This window comes from Lytechinus variegatus, chromosome 5 (assembly GCF_018143015.1).
Source record: "Lytechinus variegatus isolate NC3 chromosome 5, Lvar_3.0, whole genome shotgun sequence".
NCBI lineage: Eukaryota > Metazoa > Echinodermata > Echinoidea > Temnopleuroida > Toxopneustidae > Lytechinus > Lytechinus variegatus.
In genome coordinates this window covers 708,504-726,058 of record NC_054744.1, presented here as the reverse complement: position 1 = coordinate 726,058, position 17,555 = coordinate 708,504, and the positions used below count along the sequence as shown (strand labels likewise).

Below are 17,555 nucleotides of genomic sequence, written 5' to 3'. Positions count from 1 at the left end.
TTTACCTTTTACACCATTCTTCTCTTTCAATCCCCCATGGAGATTCCTCTTTATGAACAAGATCTGGATTGAGGATGCGCTCTCCTTTGCCTCTATTAAGGGTTGTAGATGCAAGGAGGGGTGCTTTGTGAAGGGCATACTCGCTAGCTGCTGTTTCAATAAAATCATCCTTTAGCGGATTCAATAAGAGTCACCAAAAAAATAGTGTTACAAACATTTGTTTGTTTTTTTAGATAGTTCTTTGAAATCATAATATGATGAAAAGTGGCCCATGACTGGCACGTAATAATCCATGTAAAGTGCAAGGTTCTACATCAAGCTAGTTAAATATGTATTAACCCTAATTCTCCTGCGACAATTTTCGCGATAGATCAGCTGCGCAAATTTTTTTGACCTCACCGCTCTCTGACTTCTTACTTTCAAGTCTCGCACAAATTTTGAGACTAAATTTAAGATGCCCGGGTACGCGATTACGATATTACGCAACATTATGTAAGTGCATGTCAGACCCAAAATTGCTCATAAACGTGATTTCATGTACAAATTCAATGCAAATTTTGTATTTAGCCAAAATTCATAAATGTATCATTATTTCTACTTTACTGATTAAACTTAATTAATTTTGCATTGTTTATGATCAGAATTAAGTCTGGAACAATTTTCATCGAAAAAGCAATAAAAAAAAAAGTTAAAAAAACAAGGTAACACATAATAATTAAGAAAACAATAAAATACATAAGAAATCGGTCTTGGTACCAGAATTTTTTTCATTCACAATTGTTAAGAATGCTATAAAGCACATTTTCACCAAAAAATAGCGTTCTAGGAGATATCTTTAGTGAATCAGAGCAAAAAGTATGATTTCATGAATAAATGAACATAATTCATATAAAACTAAAATATATGAATTCAGTGAAATTTACCAATGCAACTGCGTAGATTACATCATTCTCTACCATCATGCAAATGTTTGTTATGATCGCGCAATCTGCGGCTGAGATCTTAAGGGGGGGCCATAATGCCCCCTCCCCTGGCAATCACAAGAATCAAAATACTCCCGGAGAAGTAGGGTTAACACTATTTTTTAATCTGTCCATGTTGGGAGCTAAATGGATTGTGTTGGCGGGAAGTGAATTCCACAGCCGAGCCTTTCTTGGTATGTATGAAGAGATGTTTTTGATTTTGAGACAGTGACTCTGTCAATGCATTGGTACACTGACTGTACCTGTCAATTAGAAACCTGTCATTAGAAAACGATGCTGATAATGATGTTTTTGATGATGATGATGACAATGCTGACGATTATTATGAAGATTATGATGATGACCATGATGATGACCATGATAATATGGTGATGATTGTGATGACGGAGATGATGATAAAGAAGGTGATGATGTTGTTATATATAAGAATTGTAATTTAAGCAATTACATTCATTTATTTAGTAATTTCCCCCTTTTTAAGGATATTTGGGAATGATCAAGAACATTCCACAACAAGTTTGTAAAAGCTTTTGTTAAGCAGGCCTCTGCCTATTTAAAGACCAAGGATTATTGTTATTTGTAAATAGAGACTGCCAAACAATAGAATAAGCTATGTTGTTGATTTCAATGAGGTCATTCAAGAGTCTTCCAGAGTGTGATTGCTCCTGAAAGAAGGAGAATGTTCTTTTAAAAGACAATACTAGAACCTTCCATAATAGTGAATACTATATAGAAGCCTCTAGAATAGTGAATTTTAGAGTGATCTAGAATAATTGTAATAAATATGTAAAGCTGGCAGGACATCATCACATCATACCAGATCACTTCACCACATTATGTGAAACCCCCGTTTGGATAAAGACCGCAGTTCAGATTGCAAACTGCGATGTTATACCCCTTTTTTTGTTTGGAACTCCCAAATATCATTTCCAAGCCCTTATCACCCGAGCTTGGCCAGGTAATCCAGGGGTAATCCCTGCTGTCTCAATTTCACCTCCACAGGCAAGTATATGAGCGTTGAGCAAAGGACCATAAGATAAACAACAGCTGTGCTATTACGTAAGACTTCTCTACCTGTAGTAGGACCTTCGGAATGAAATTATTGTATTCGATATTTAATCATGTTTTCAAAGGCATATTGTATTCAGTAATCCAATGTTAGTCCATTTTCAATTTCGAACGAAGAAAATCGACCTCAAATAAGGAAAGTAAGCGAATAAAAATGACGGCGTGTTTTGCAGAAACCGAGCTCAGCGCTCCGCATGCATCCCATCGTGTGTGGCCCCTTGCTGTGACTGTATATGCCGGGTTCTTGTGTGATCTTCGGACCGACGTCGAGAAACAGTGTTTTGATACTTAACCCTATCTAAGCCAGGGGGGGCCTCCGAGGCCCCCCCTCAACGAGTCGCGCGATATTTTCGCTGCTCACTGACTTTTTACTTTCAAGTCTTGCGCAACTTTTGAGACCAATTTTGCGTCACCCGGGTATGCGGTTCCGCAGTTACGCAACGTTATGTAAGTGCATTTCAGACCAAAAATTGCTCAAAAACATGATTTCGTGAACAAAGTCAATGTAAATTGTGTTTTCAACCAAAAATCATAAATGTATGATTATTTTTAGTTTTGCTGGCCTAAATATATGTATTTCATGCTGTTTATGATCTTAGAAGAGTCCCCAATGAATTTCAATGAAAAACAATGAAAAACAAAAGGTCCAAAAAACAGAGAAATACATAAGAAATTGCAAAAAATATAATACATAAGAAATTGATCTGATATCACAATTTTTTTCATGTACACTTGCTAAGAACATCACAAAGAGTTTCTATGCCAAAAATTAGAACATTTGGAGCTTTATTTATGGAGTTAGAGGAAAAAATAGGATTTCGCATACTAATTACGCATTATTACGTAATAACGATACGCATGAAATAAATTACTATACACTTTTGTATATTATATCCCAGACAACCTGCGTGCCAATTTTCGGCGCAATCACGCGGTCGACGGCTGAGATCTCAAGGGGGGTCTAGCCCCCCCCCCTCCGGCCATATGAACTCCCAAAATACTTGCTTGATGGGGCATGTTAGGGTTTCTCGTACTTGGAGAAGAGAATTGATGAGAAGGGAAACTGGGGTATAGTGATCTCAAATGGAAGTTTTTCGTCATGAGATCAGATCAGAGCTAAGAGTTTCACACCAGACTTTATTTCCACCTGGAATGTTTATCTTCTGTGGAATTATTTGCTGCCATCAATGAACTGTTTGCAGTTATTTTGAGAGAGGAATTCTCAGTTCTCATCGAGATCATCAACCTCATCAACCTGTTTAATGAACACTATTCAACCCATGGATTGCTGAAATTGACTGTTAATCATCATCAACATCGTCTTCACAGACATTTCAACTCGTTACAGAGACTCTTGTTATTCATCGTGCTTCAACATCAGTTTCATCGTCGCCATCATTGTGGACTTTTATCTGGATTTTATCATTTGGATTATTAATCGGACATATTGCACATCTGTCACCTCAAGAGACGTAAGATATTTATTTATGTTTTCTTAGTTTTTGAGTGTTATATTTCCTGTAATAAAAGAAAAGGTAATTCAATTTCAAATTATTTCATTGTTATTTGTTGCAGTATCGTAACAATGTTTGATGAAAATTATGATAATGCTGATGATTATGATGATGAGGATTATGATAATGAATACGATATGGGACTCTAAAAATCCAATATGTCTTAGTTTTGATGTTTCAGGCCAATATCACTTTTCAAGGGATTGTAACATATTTGTGAGAGGAATAAGCAGACCAATGGTAGAATAAAGTTTCATTTTCACACGGCTGTACATACGCATATTCAAAACGAACAAAATCACTGTATTCAAGGTTTGATGAACAATAATGAACTCAAAAGTTGGAAATCGGATTAGAATGTGGCATTTCTTAATTTTCTTTTATCAAGTCACTGATATTTACAAAATCTTCCATAAAGGACATCACTGTATAACATACTATTTATCATAATCCAATGAGTTTGCATAACAATTAACATGAAGAAAACCTCTGTTTGAGAACACTATACCCCAGTTTTTCCATGGACCTACTCCATGGACCTACTCCATGGTTTTTCTCAATCAATTCTCTTCTCCACTACGACAAACCTACTGCCCCACGTAAGTATCAAAACACCTGTTTCTTGACCTCGGTCCAAACGCGTCCCGGCAAAGCATGCCGCCATTTTTTATTCACTTACTTTCCTTATTTCGAGGTCAATTTTCTTCTTTCGAAATTGAAAATGGACTAACATTGAATTTCTGAATACAATATGCCTTTGAAAACGTGATTAAATATCGAATACAATAATTTCATTCCATAAGGTCCTACTACAGGCAGAGAAGTCTAATAGCACAGCTGTTGTTTATCATTTCGTCCCTGGCTCAACGCTCATAATCTGGCCTGTGGAGGTGAAATTGAGACAGCGGGGATTACCTGGTCAAGCGGGGTTGATCAGGCGGGTGTTTCATAAAGCTGTTTGTAAGTTAAGAGCGACTGGTGATCCTGTCTTGCGGTAAATGGTACACACCATTGGCGATTATCACCAGTCGTTTTTAAAGTCGCTCTAAACTTACAAACAGCTTTATGAAACGGCCCCCAGGGCTTCAAAATGATCTCAAACACAATTTGGGGTCTACTCCCGCAGTTTGCAGTCTGAATAGCGGTCTTTCTCCAAACGGGGGTTTGACATAATGAAAAGGACTTACCATATCAAATGTCATATGGTCAGTTGGTAATGTCTTGAGGATTTCTTCATAAACTTCTTTGATTTCTTGTCCTCTAAAGAGGTTAGCATCGAGTTTCTTAATAGTGTTTCCATCAACCTTTGTGTCAAAGCAAAATAGAATATTAGAAAATGTTATTTGCAGCTCAGTGAAAACCATGCTCCACAACCTTTCATCCAGTTGTTTATAGCGCAGATGAGAACTATAAAAGGAGTAGAAGTAGAAGTAAAAGTAGAAAATCAAAGTGAAAAAAAATCATCTTTAATCCTTTCACTATAAATCTGTTCATACATTAACGTAATTCATACTTAATAATTATAATAATAATAATAATAAAGGTATATTTACCCAGGGTAGCCACTTCAGTTCCGAAAACTGTTCTCCCAGCGGGCCCTGCTATTATTAACCGGCTAAGCTAGGCTACCTTCTCGGTGCACACAGCTTTTTGAGGAATTACTTCCTGCCGGTACCCATTTACCTCACCTGGGTCGAGTGCAGCACAATGTGGATAAATTTCTTGCTGAAGGAAATTACGCCATGGCTGGGATTCGAACCCACGACCCTCTGTTTCAAAGTCCGAAGACTAATCCACTGGGCCACAACGCTCCACTTGCCAACATTAGAAGAAAAAAAAAGAGGAATCCATTTTTCACACAGAGTAACGAGCGTGTGACATTTTGCGCGGGAAGGTGTGTGGGTGTACCCCCTGCCACGATTAGAAATTTTTGGAATTTTAGAACATGAAATGGGGGGCTTTCCTTCACTTTTGAAGAGCCTTTTACCTGTCCACAAAGAAGAAAATATCTTAATTTTGTCCCAAAGTAATGAAATATGAAACAGGAAAATCAACAGGATTCATTTCATGAAATTGTACCATATTTTTTTACTTCAAAAACATGTATTTCCATTACAATAATAACTGGATATTTCTCAGAATACTCCTTGTATTTCTAATTAATTTGGCTTTTTTCACGAAAACAGACTAACAGTCTAAATGCATATGTAACTTACACATGAACTTATGCAATTGTAAATGCGCCGGTACGGTACTCACTAACCCAGGGTGCTCCGACCGCGAAGCGGACGGCCGCGACAGGGCTAGGTACCGGTACTCAGTCACTGCCCAGTGCACTGTCTGTATAACGATCGGAATCACAGTCACAACTCACATTCACAATCCAAACGACGCATTGGCGACGGTATCCAGTTTCCACACACTAAATTTGTAATTTTGGCTTCAAAATTTCACGGAAAACTACATCCTTTGGCCATTAATCCGACGATCGTTGACCTGGATCTTACGTTTCCACACGTATGCACTTGCAGCGCGGTAACCCACGGAGCTCCGGCGCGGCCCGTCGGTCGGTAACCCGGCACAGGCCGAAGCTCCCTGGGTTAGCAACGAGGTATACTCGCACTCGCGACGTCGCAAGCATACATTGTATTTGCATGTGTTGTCGCTCTAGCTGTGTTTGCACGCGCTTCTGCAATGTGCGCGCCATGTGAGATAGGCAAAGTGAAAAACTACGTACAAGAGTGTGTTCAGTTAGTGGGAAAATAATGCAATTTGGGATATCGCGATATCCAGGTGTCCGCAAGCTTCAGATTGGTCTAACCTTTGCTCCAGCCGTTTTTTCAATATTATCAATGTAAAAATTAATGAAAATCAGAATTATGGAGTTGATATTCGTAATGCCGAATTGGCAAAAAAAAATTGGGATGATTCCGCCAAAATCGGGATGGTTGGCAATTTGGAAATCGAAATATTGAAAGACGTAATTACTAATTACGTCTTTCAATATTTCAATTTCCAATCTAAAGTTAATAGCAAATTTAACAAATTATGTAAATATTAAACCATAAGTTATAAGCTACATAACACACCAATGCAAGTTTTATGCATTTTTGCTGCTTGCTCGCAGAGCATTTTGCTTAATAGAAACCATCAAATTGGTATTTTGAGGACAAGGCTTTCATAATACTAATGTGACTTATAAAGCACCAAATCAACTATGTAGAGTGCTAAAGTCGCATAAAGAGCTTAGATAAAAGTTTTTAGAAGATTTTTGAAAGTTTCGACAGAGGCAAATTTTTGTATGTCTTCAGAAAGGCTTTTCCATAAAGTGGGGCATGCAAAAGCAAAACGATCTTTCCCCAAAGTCCATCAATTCATATTTTTACAACTCCTTGCCTGACACAGTTATCTTAGCCAAATAAGAAGCACAGATATCAGAATTATCAGTCAAGATCTGTTCATGAAGTAATTTCAGTTTACTGTTCCTTAGCAAAGTGTAAACAAGAATGAATTCGCAACCTGCAAACAAATGAAATAGTCTATGGAATTATGCTAAAATAACTGGATTTCTCACAACATGTCATATTCACTTTCATTGCGTTAGGCATGAAATTAGGCTAGCAGATCTAAAGCGGCCTCACACAACAAAAACAATAAAATATTCTCCACTTCTGATGTCATCAATGCAAAACACACTATAACCAATTAAAAAGTAAAATATATAACTTACAATGATGATGTAACAGCATCGCTCATACTGTATGACATCAGATACATCAGGACAGTCACAAGCACAAACCAATTATTTTTAAAGCCTGCTAAATTACGTTTTCCTTCAGCAAAATACTTGCAAGCAGTGAAAATACAGAAAACTAGCATTGTTGAGCTTATTAATTTGTGATTTGTCCATATCCCTTTTTGCTTCTCATACAGTCTTTAAATAGCATTTTAAGATAAGAACATAGCCATACACTTCATGTATCTTTATTATAGAGGAGGTCAAAGCTTAAATTCAATTCATTCACAAAGATTTGCATTATCTTTTCTATATGGTAAAATACGGGAAAGGCCTTGCCCTTCTGTCCACTACCTGCCAAACAAATGGCTTAGTTCACTGTGTTGATGGTCTCAAATAGCGAGTGATGACTTCAGTCGCCCATCCAAATGGTATACAGATAAGTGTGTTAAACCTGACTATAAAATATGGGTGCCAACTCGTCCAATCACATGGTCTAACTTCATATACATGTAGTCTTATGCTATTCTGTCCACCAATATTTTGTCTAACAGCCACTTGGTCAAATATTCACTTCTTCTAATCACCAGTTCGTCTATGACCATTTCATCTTATAACTAGTTGGTCTCATACCCATTTTCTTTCTATTCATTTCCAGCAATTAACACTTAATCCCATTACCGGTAGACCAAATGACATATGGACTAAATCGCTATTGGACTGAATTGTTACTCAAATGGTAAGTGGACAAAATGACAATCAGACCAAGTGGACAATGGATGAAATGATGGTAGACAAAATGATAGTAGACAAATAGGGAATTGGACGAATTGGCATTAGGCCAATCAGAAATAAACAGCAACAAACCCTTACATCATCGGTAAGTTCATTGAAGACTGTCTTATAGAGGTTGATAGTGACTGCAGTCTGACTGATCCTCTCTGATACCCGTACATCTGATGTCCTTACTGTTGACTTATTAGGCATTTTAGTAGTCACTGTAGCAGGCTGAGGGTAAGTTGGCTCTCTAATCTTGATCCTAAAGAAGAAAGATATCAAAGATGATTGCACATTCAAATAGCATTTTCTCAATTTTTAAAAGGATGGCGATGGTTTTAATAACAAGGTAGTTCGCGAACCACAAGTCTCGCCTTATTTCGCGTTAGGACTCTAAAACCACAAAGAAACTCAGGCTCTCATATGTCACATAGATAATTGTAATAGTTTGCTTTGTAACATAGTGGATATTCAGCTACACTGTACATGCAACTAAACTCCGAGATATTCAGAACTCTGCGGCGAGATTGATAAGCCGAACTAAAAAGTATTCTCACATAAGCTGATAAAATCAGGCATAAACTTTAAGCTACTGTTACTTACCTATAAATATCTTAATTCCTTGGTCCCTGAATATCAAAGTGAGGAATCAAGATCCATAAAATTTCAAAGTTATGATGACAATTCCTCAAACACCCCCAACATGGCCAAAGTTCTTTGACCTTTAAATGACCTTTGACCTTAATCATGTGACCTGTAACTCAGGCAAGATCTTCAGTGATACACTATTACCCTTATGTTTAAGTTTTATGAACTAGGCCAATATACTTTATAAGTTATGATGACATTTCAAAAACTTAAGCTTGGTTGAGATTTCAATGTCGATGACGCCCCAACTCTGCTATGCAGGAGAGACAAAAATTCCAGTAAAAGATTCATGTTCAATTAATATGCTGCCCCTAAGCTTTGGAATACGAACCCATTTTCAATCAAGGAGGCATCCACATGCTCTCCATTCAGAACTGGGTCGGGTGAACTGGCTGAGAAAGATTTAACTCTGTGCCCTAGTAAAAAAAGATGTGAGAGTTGAAAGAAAAAAACCTAGCTCCTGAGCTATCTGAAGGATTTAGGGTGAGGTGAAGTTACACCTCGGAGTCTGCAATGAACAGACACAGGGCTTGGCTTCACAAATGGGCTGTCAAGGTGGTGACCACTTGGGTGAACGCCCTGGGCGCTGGTCGCAGACTGAGCAGGAGAGTAAGATATCGATAAATGCACATCATAATCCAGAACTGAAAGACCCCCCAAAATCCCGACAAGTGGAATGCCTCTGGCGGTCTCACCTGCATCACGAAATTCAATATAGCAGCAGTGCTGACTTTGAAAACTACATGTACTATAACTCACACAAGATGTTCAGTGATGCTTGGTTACTCTTATGTCCACGTTTTATGAACTAGACCAATACACTTACAGAGATATGATCACAAATACCCCCACTTCGGCCAAAGTTCATTGACCCTAAATGACCTTTGACCTTAATCATGTGACCTGAAACTTGCACAGGATGTTCAGCGATACTTAATTACTATTATGCTTAAGTTTAATGAATCAAATCCATAAACTTTCAAAGTTATGATGGTAATTCAACAGATACCCCCAATTCAGCCAATGTTCATTGACCCTAAACGACCTTTGACCTTGGTCAGGTGACGTGAAACTCATGCAGGATGTTCAATGATACTTGATTAAACTTATGTCCAAGTTTACTGGACTAGGTCCATATATTTTCTAAGTTATGATGACATTTCAAAAACTTAACCTTAGGTTAAGATTTTGATGTTGATTCCCCCAACAAGGTCCAAGTTCATTGGGTAACCCGACACATGCTCCGGCGACGATTGCTCCGGTAACAAATGCTCCCCAAAATGCGACATTTGCTCCGCGACATTTGCTCCTCGACATTTGCTCCGTCGACATTTGCTCCGCCGACATTTGCTCCGCCGACAGTTGCTCCGCCGACTGTTGCTCCGCCGACAGTTGCTCCGCCGACTGTTGCTCCGCCGACAGCTGCTCCGCCGACAGTTGCTCCACCGACAATTGCTCCGCCGACAGTTACTCCGTCGACAGTTGCTACACAGACAATTACTCCACATTTAGCGACAAATGCTCCGGCGATAAATGCTACCCGAACGACACATGCTCCGGTGACAGTTGCTCCGCCGACATTTGCTCTGCATGTAGGGACAAATGCTCCTCTGATAATAGCTCTTTTTTTTGTAAAACTAACAACGCTTCTTTTCCAAAGCTGTATGGTTTTTATCATTATTCTATACTTTTTTAACATTCCTAATTGAATTGCTTTCCTTGAAAACCACTTTCTCCCCCGTCCCTCTCTCCTGTACTAAAATTTTTTCCTCTCTCTCTACATTCATGACTTCTGTTCCTTATTTCTTTTACAACCTCTCCCACCTTCTCCTATCTCTTAAGCTAATATGCCTAAGTAGGGCACGAAATCATGGCCTGAAAACCGGACATTTCAAGAACTTTGGTAATTATGAATAAGATGAATGAGTGAATACATTTTAACAATTAATGCAAGCGCAAATCGCGAGCCGAAACTTTTGATAGACTATCACAAAATGTGGATTTTAAGAAGCTAGTTGTATAATCAATATTGAGACATACATCACTTGCCAATAAAAATGCGAGCGTGCAAGCGCTAGCTGATACGTTTTGACTATCAGACCTGCAAAGGGATACTTTGAAAACTGTATGGAATACACGAAATTAATAAAGGTAACTGATAAGTTAACATTTGCAAGAGTGCAGCACGAGCAGAAAATATTAATGTTCAGATCGTAAAACTAACATTTTTAAAAATCACTTTAAAACAATCAATTTGTAAATCAAACAAAATAATGAAAGTTCGATATCCGCGGCGAAATATCTTTTACATATTGACTTCCAAACGTGATATTTAAGCTCCATATTGAACGAGATAATTATGAAAATCAAACAGGCAATGCGAGCACGAAGTGCGAGCGAAAATTTTATATAGTGAAATATGAAAGATTCTTTTTATTTTCCAAGTCTTTCACTTGTCTTCCTCTTCTTTTTTCTCTCTTTTCCCTGTTTTTTTCTTCTTTTTCCCCCTTATTCTCTTTTTTTTTTGCTCCGCCAATAGGGGGGACCTGGGCCCCTCGCCCCTGGATCCACCTATGATATAAAGTGGCACAACAACTTGAATGGAAAAACAAAACAATACAAAAAAGTATGTAACGCAAAAGGATGTAACAAATATTTTCGTCAGAGCAAGTGTCTTGTCTTCTTTTAGGCCTAGTAACTGTCGGTAGAGCAATCGTGAGCAGAGCAATTGTTATTTGAGGAGCATTTGTCGCAGGTATTTTTTTTAGGTCTTATATTTACTTTTTTAAAGCAACATGCCAAGAAACTGTCGATGGAGCAATTGTGGACGGAGCAATTATTGGCGGAGCATTTGTCCCTACATGCGGAGCAAATATTGGCGGAGCAATTGTCGCCGGAGCATGTGTCGATCAGGTAGCATTTGTCGCCGGAGCATTTGTCGCTAAATGTGGAGCAATTGTCGGTGGAGCAACTGTCGGCGGAGTAACTGTCGGCGGAGTAACTGTCGGCGGAGCAACTGTCGGCGGAGCAACTGTCGGCGGAGCAACAGTTGGCGGAGCAAATTTCGGCGGAGCAACAGTCGGCGGAGCAAATATCGGCGGAGCAAATGTCGGCGGAGCAAATGTCGGCGGAGCAAATGTCGAGGAGCAATGTCGCGGAGCAAATGTCGCATTTTGGGGAGCATTTGTCACCGGAGCAATCGTCGCCGGAGCATGTGTCATGGATTCAGTTCATTGACCCTAAATGACCTTTGACATTGATCATGTGACATGAAACTCAGGCAGGATGTTCAGTAATACTTGATTAACCTTATGGCCAAGTTTCATGAACTAGGTCCATATTATAAGTTATGCTGTCATTTCAAAAACTTAACCTTCGGTTAAGATTTGATGTTGACGCTGCCACCGTCGGAAAAGCGGCGCCTAAAGTCTCACACTGCTATGCAGATGAGACAAAAATTTGGATAAATGGGGGGGTAAAAATAAGCATCTCTTAAGTCAGGGGGACAGCAAAGTCCGACGCCTGTAGTGAAGGGAGGATAGGAGCCAATGTTTCATTCGGAAAGCTCCAAAGAAAATGAAAAGTGACGAGCGCTTTCATGTTAACATCCTCAATATGCCCAAACATTGAGGGATCACAAATCAAGGATAGGCAAAGATGTGGATTGTCAGTTACCCTCTCGATCTCAGTGGCATCCTGTGCAGACCGGTGGAAGGCGAGAGCCATATAGCCAGGTGAGTCTGTCAATGGTTCTTCCTCAGACATAACGTACACAGCCCCATGAATGACTCACAAACAGAATCAGGAGTCTGCCAACTGACTGGGGATGAACCAGTGTGTAAGTAGCACCTGCGTATTAGCGGGGGGGGGGGGGGGGGGGGTTCCCGTGCAGATGAGTTGGCCGGTGATTCATAAAGAATTGCTACAGACTCCCAGTGTGCGGAATGGTGGCATCTGCTTGATCAGCTAGGAGCTCGGGGACATCAGCAACAGAAGCTGACGTGGAGCGTGGGGGAACAAACCTGCACCGCTCTAAGGTGTTCTGGGGGAACATATGAAGTTGCGACACCTGGCCATTGGCACAAGAATCAGAAAAAAAGGTCTGCCCAAGATAACAGGGGCTTACGAGATTTAATAGTTTCCCTCTTTTTCTTCTTCTTTTGTGGGCTCTGCGGGGGGAGCAGAAAAAGGTACAGGATCGACTGGGGGAGCGAGAAGAAATATTTCCTGAATCGGACAGGGTCAGTTTTTTCCTATCAGCAAGAAACGTCTCCCGAATCTAGCGGGGTCACGTTTTGCATCAGCTTAAGGGGGTCGGACTCCTGTGTCTCCCACGACTAGGGACTGGTAGCCCTTTGCTGATGCTCCCATGGAGCCTAGTCTATGCCAAGAAAAGAGTTCAATGGACTTATCTCAGTCTTGTTGTGACCCGATAGCCGTTGGGTCGGGCAGTCCTGAAGGAGTGAGGTTTTCTTTACAAGTTCAACACTCCCCAAATTGAGTTCAGGTCCGAGGAGGGATCCTTGGCTATCACTTGGTGGGTGCAGGAACGCAACTCCACAATTCCACCTTAATCTCTTAGGTACGTGGCCATCTCGACCCTTCTTGGGCACGTGGACACGAAAATCCAAGGCTCTGCCCATTTTCTCTTGGGCGCATGGATACACAAATCCTCGGCATCGCCCTTTTCCTTTCAGGCACATGGACATGCAAATCAACATATTTGCCCTTTTTCTCTTGTGCAGATGGACACGCAAATACTAATTTCTATCCTTCTTTGAGCCCTACGCAAATGGTCTCTCTCTGTTTGCCTCATGCTCATCACGAAGGAAAAAATAAGCACCAGTATGGCTCTTCCCCAGCAGTATGATAAACAGGAGTCAGATTTATGCTCATCTACTTGGAAAGTTCTCAAGTCTGAAAGAACAAAACAAGAGTGTCGCTAAAGCGAGCACATAATACGCCAACCTGTAATGAGTGAAATGGAGTTATTGGTTAAGCAAAAAAATGGAAGGTGGCGACCTTACCTTTGATGTGTGCTAGTATCATACACACCAATGAGCATAGGTTAAGTTCAACCAAAGTTATCGCATTAACTTCAGAAGGGTAAGATAAAACCTGTCACTGTGATCTTGACATCGAAATCAATAGGCTTCCTGGGATCAATGCTAGTATCATACACACCAAAATATAAGAGCCTAGGTTAAGTTAACAGAAGTTATTGCGTTTACAAGGAAAAGTTAACGGACGGACAGAAAGACGGACAGACACCGAGCGTGATACCAGTAGGATGGGGTATACAAAAATTTGCAAGTTTTTAGAGCACTTAGCAGTCCGGCAGCCCAGGAGATTTATTCAACCAAAAGTTGGACAAGCAAATGACCCAATAGCTGGATTGCATGGACCCTGAAGTTTACAAAAATGCATTGCGGCCAGGTTCTATTCTTGGTCTTCCTGCCGAAATGACGTAATATATGAGGTCACTACAAAATGGCCCTATTTCCCCATTTTTTTGACATTCTACACATAGCATGAAGTCAAGGGAGAATATCTCAACCAAACCATGCTTCTAATTTTTTTAAACTTTAAAAATACATTGTTCAAGTAATGCACAAGATACATGCAAAATTTCAGGAACAGAAATTATTGTTTACATATGCAAATTAGGTCATGAAATTTGCATATCATTGGTTTGGGAGATTTCTTGCTTTGTCGAAAATCGATTCAGAAATTTATTTTCTTTTGTAGTATACCGAAACCTTTTTTTACATATGTATCCTGTCAAGCATAATATCATTCTCTTCATCTATATCTCTACTTTTAGAAAATATATGTCAATACAGTCCGACCTCTCTTATCCGGCCTCCCCTTATCCGGATCTCTCTATTATCCGGACGCACACTTGCAGAGATTTTTTTTTTTTTTTTTAAATCTAGTACAGGTACGTGAGGAAATGAGATTTCAATCTAAACTCAATCCTATACATAAACCCACTGTGATTACATATATTTCCCAACATAGTCACCCTACACCAAACATGAAAATATCTCACCCAAATCACCAAAAGAACTTTAGGAATGATAATTTCCAGCAAATCAGGGTGCAGCGTAAACATTTCATCACGTTTCTCTTTTTGATTCGCGGGAAAAACAACACATGTCTTGCTAGCTAACTTTAGGCCTCAATACGGACAGCGCCATCTATCATGTTTGAGCCTACAGTCAGTGGAACAATGGCTGACATTGCGAAGCTACGATACCCGCCGCGATGATCTAATTTTAAAACTTGGTTTCGAGTCATTCACTAGCTTTCTTTCGAAATATGCTCGATGTATACCTCAGTCATTTTAGCAGGTAAATTATCCAAGAGTTTTGGCCATCGATCGATTTCATTTCGATAAAAAACACTGCCTATAATTTGCACTGACTCTGCAGTGAATATTGTCTTTACCGTACGCCCACTACAATAGTGCAGTGTAGCTACCGCTGGTGGCCTGGGGAGGCAGCCAGCAGCGCAGCTGCGTGTATTTAATATTGGGTCTCCCAGATCCGGATAAATCCCTTATCCGGATTGGTGCTGGTCCCAACGTGTCCGGATAAGAGAGGTCGGACTGTAGTTGGAAATGACATTATAGACTGGTTTCAGCCCCCTTTTCATTATGGCGCGTACATAGAAATCATGCAAGAAGGCCGCTAAAGTTATCAATTTTGAACCCCGTGGGACACGATTTGGCAAAGGGAACACAAGATTCATTAACTAGACCCTTCAGGCAATACGAAAAAGTTGATTAAAAACATATTATGATGGTGCACAGGATCCCTCATTTCCGACCCAACTAATGCAGTCGTACATGATATAGGTTCATTGTTGAAACTAGGCTGAAAACGTAGCTTATAGACTCTCCAGTGGGTAATCAGTCTTTGCTGAAATCCTCTTTTTATTAGCAGAGACATAATGATGATGAAAATATGTTGTTTGGAAGATTTAATACCATGCAAATGCAGGAAACATCAATACAGTAGGCATATCGTTCACAAACCTCAGCTATATGGCAAAAAATAGGTCAAAAATGCATGATTTCTATGTACGCACCATATTGAAGAGGGGGCTGAAACCAGAGTGCTATGTGTAGAATGTCTAAAAAATTGAAAAATAGGGCCATTTTGTAGTGATGTTATATTACGTCATTTTGGCGGGAAGACCACGGATAAGACACGGCGGCAATGCATTTTCATAAACTTCAGGGTCCATGCCATCCAGCTATGGTGTCATTCGCTTGTCCGGCTTTCGGTTGAATAAATCTCCTGGGCTGCAGGATTTTTGCTCTCCGTTCATGAAGGAGACGAAGTGGAGAGGAAATATAGAGTTGCTTGTGCGATGGGCTGTGTACAAGAACGTGGGAAGACTGTGTGCTGGCGCAAAGAATTGGTGTACCTTTCGGATGGTGTGGTGCTGGACTTGAGCATATAATAAGCAGGTGGTCCGTTTATTGTGGTAAATATACTCCTTTCATCATGTTCCAATAAAAAAAATGGAATTTATTGGTATATGGAAGACGCAGCTGTTTGCATATGATGTTAGAAATCAAAATCTTTAAAATTCATGGCTCTAATTGGTTTTCATCAAACATTTAATATTCTCTGCTTTTACTAAAACAGCCTTATCAGGGTGAACAACCCCTTTAAATTAATTTCACCTCCCCTCTCTCTTTTTAACTCTGTCTACCTGCCTATCCCCTCTCTATTATTTCCCTCCTCTTCTCTCTCTCTCTCTTTCTCTCTCCCTCTAGCATTATAACTTTACAATTCCCTTGCTCCTCTTGAAAAATATTCTAAATTTTCATGTTCAAATGAGAAATCAAGATTAAAAAGAAAGAAAATAAAACTGTTCTCCTTTTACAGAAGTATGATGAGAGGACAACAGAGAAAATGTTAGAGAAAGGAGGAAGGTTTCTCACTATAAATATGAAAATGATAAAGTCTATATTCAAGAACTTACAATTCTTCTTGCTCCTTTTTATCTGCCTCTGCTTCTGTTTCCTTCATTTGATGTCTCATTGCTACCCTCCTTTGCTCTTGTCTTTCATTATGATCTACAGCCTAAAATACAAGAAATCATCAAGCAATCAATCCATCATTTTGAGTGCATGCATACATCGTATCAACATCTTCACCCTTGCATATCCATTTCTGCGATCGGAAGATGTACCAAACACGTCTACATTATTTCAGAGAAGCAAAAGAACAAAACATGTGCTGAAACATGCTTCTTGCAGTCTCCATGCTGACGTGTATTTTGTACATAAATATGTCCATGCAAAGAACAGAAAAAAAGTGCAAAAAAAGTGGCTTAAACTACAATTTTTGTGTACCCTTGTACCTGTGTATAGAGTCAATAAGATGACAATAAAATGAAATCATTACATGAAAAATACATTGTAATATTACAGTGATTCGATATTGATAAAAATATGCTAGGAAATAATCTAGGCTCTGATTTTCTTTTGAGAAATAAAAAAGTGAAATTCTAGCTGATTTTTTTAATTACTAATTGTATTTTTCAACTTTTTTTTGTACACGTATACATGTATATGTGCATATCTCCTGGGGGGCCCACTTTCATTGGTGATTGGATACCACATGTGACCAAAAAACATGTAAAAAGGATCTTTTTTTCAAGATAAGACATGTTACATTCGTAACATAATAAGGGTGTCAAAACACAAAAATAATGAAAAACTTCACGAAAAGAAAACCCTCGCAAAGGTTCAGCTTTTAAGGTAATAAAGCCATTAGAAGAAAAATAAAGAGTGGTGAATAAAGAAATAAT

The 17,555-nt window shown here is 39.3% G+C and overlaps 1 protein-coding gene across 1 annotated transcript in view; it reads right to left on the bottom strand.

Annotated features, from left to right (window-relative positions):
• Positions 1 to 5: 5 nt before the first annotated feature.
• LOC121415018 (coiled-coil domain-containing protein 87-like) overlaps positions 6 to 17,555 on the bottom strand; it is a gene marked incomplete at its 3' end in the record, with an annotated part of 48,649 nt that continues 31,099 nt past the window's right edge. Inside the window, 4 exon segments of the mRNA XM_041608060.1 lie at positions 6 to 169; positions 4,753 to 4,869; positions 8,175 to 8,340; positions 16,725 to 16,825. Coding sequence (XP_041463994.1) covers positions 6 to 169; positions 4,753 to 4,869; positions 8,175 to 8,340; positions 16,725 to 16,825 — 548 coding nt within the window.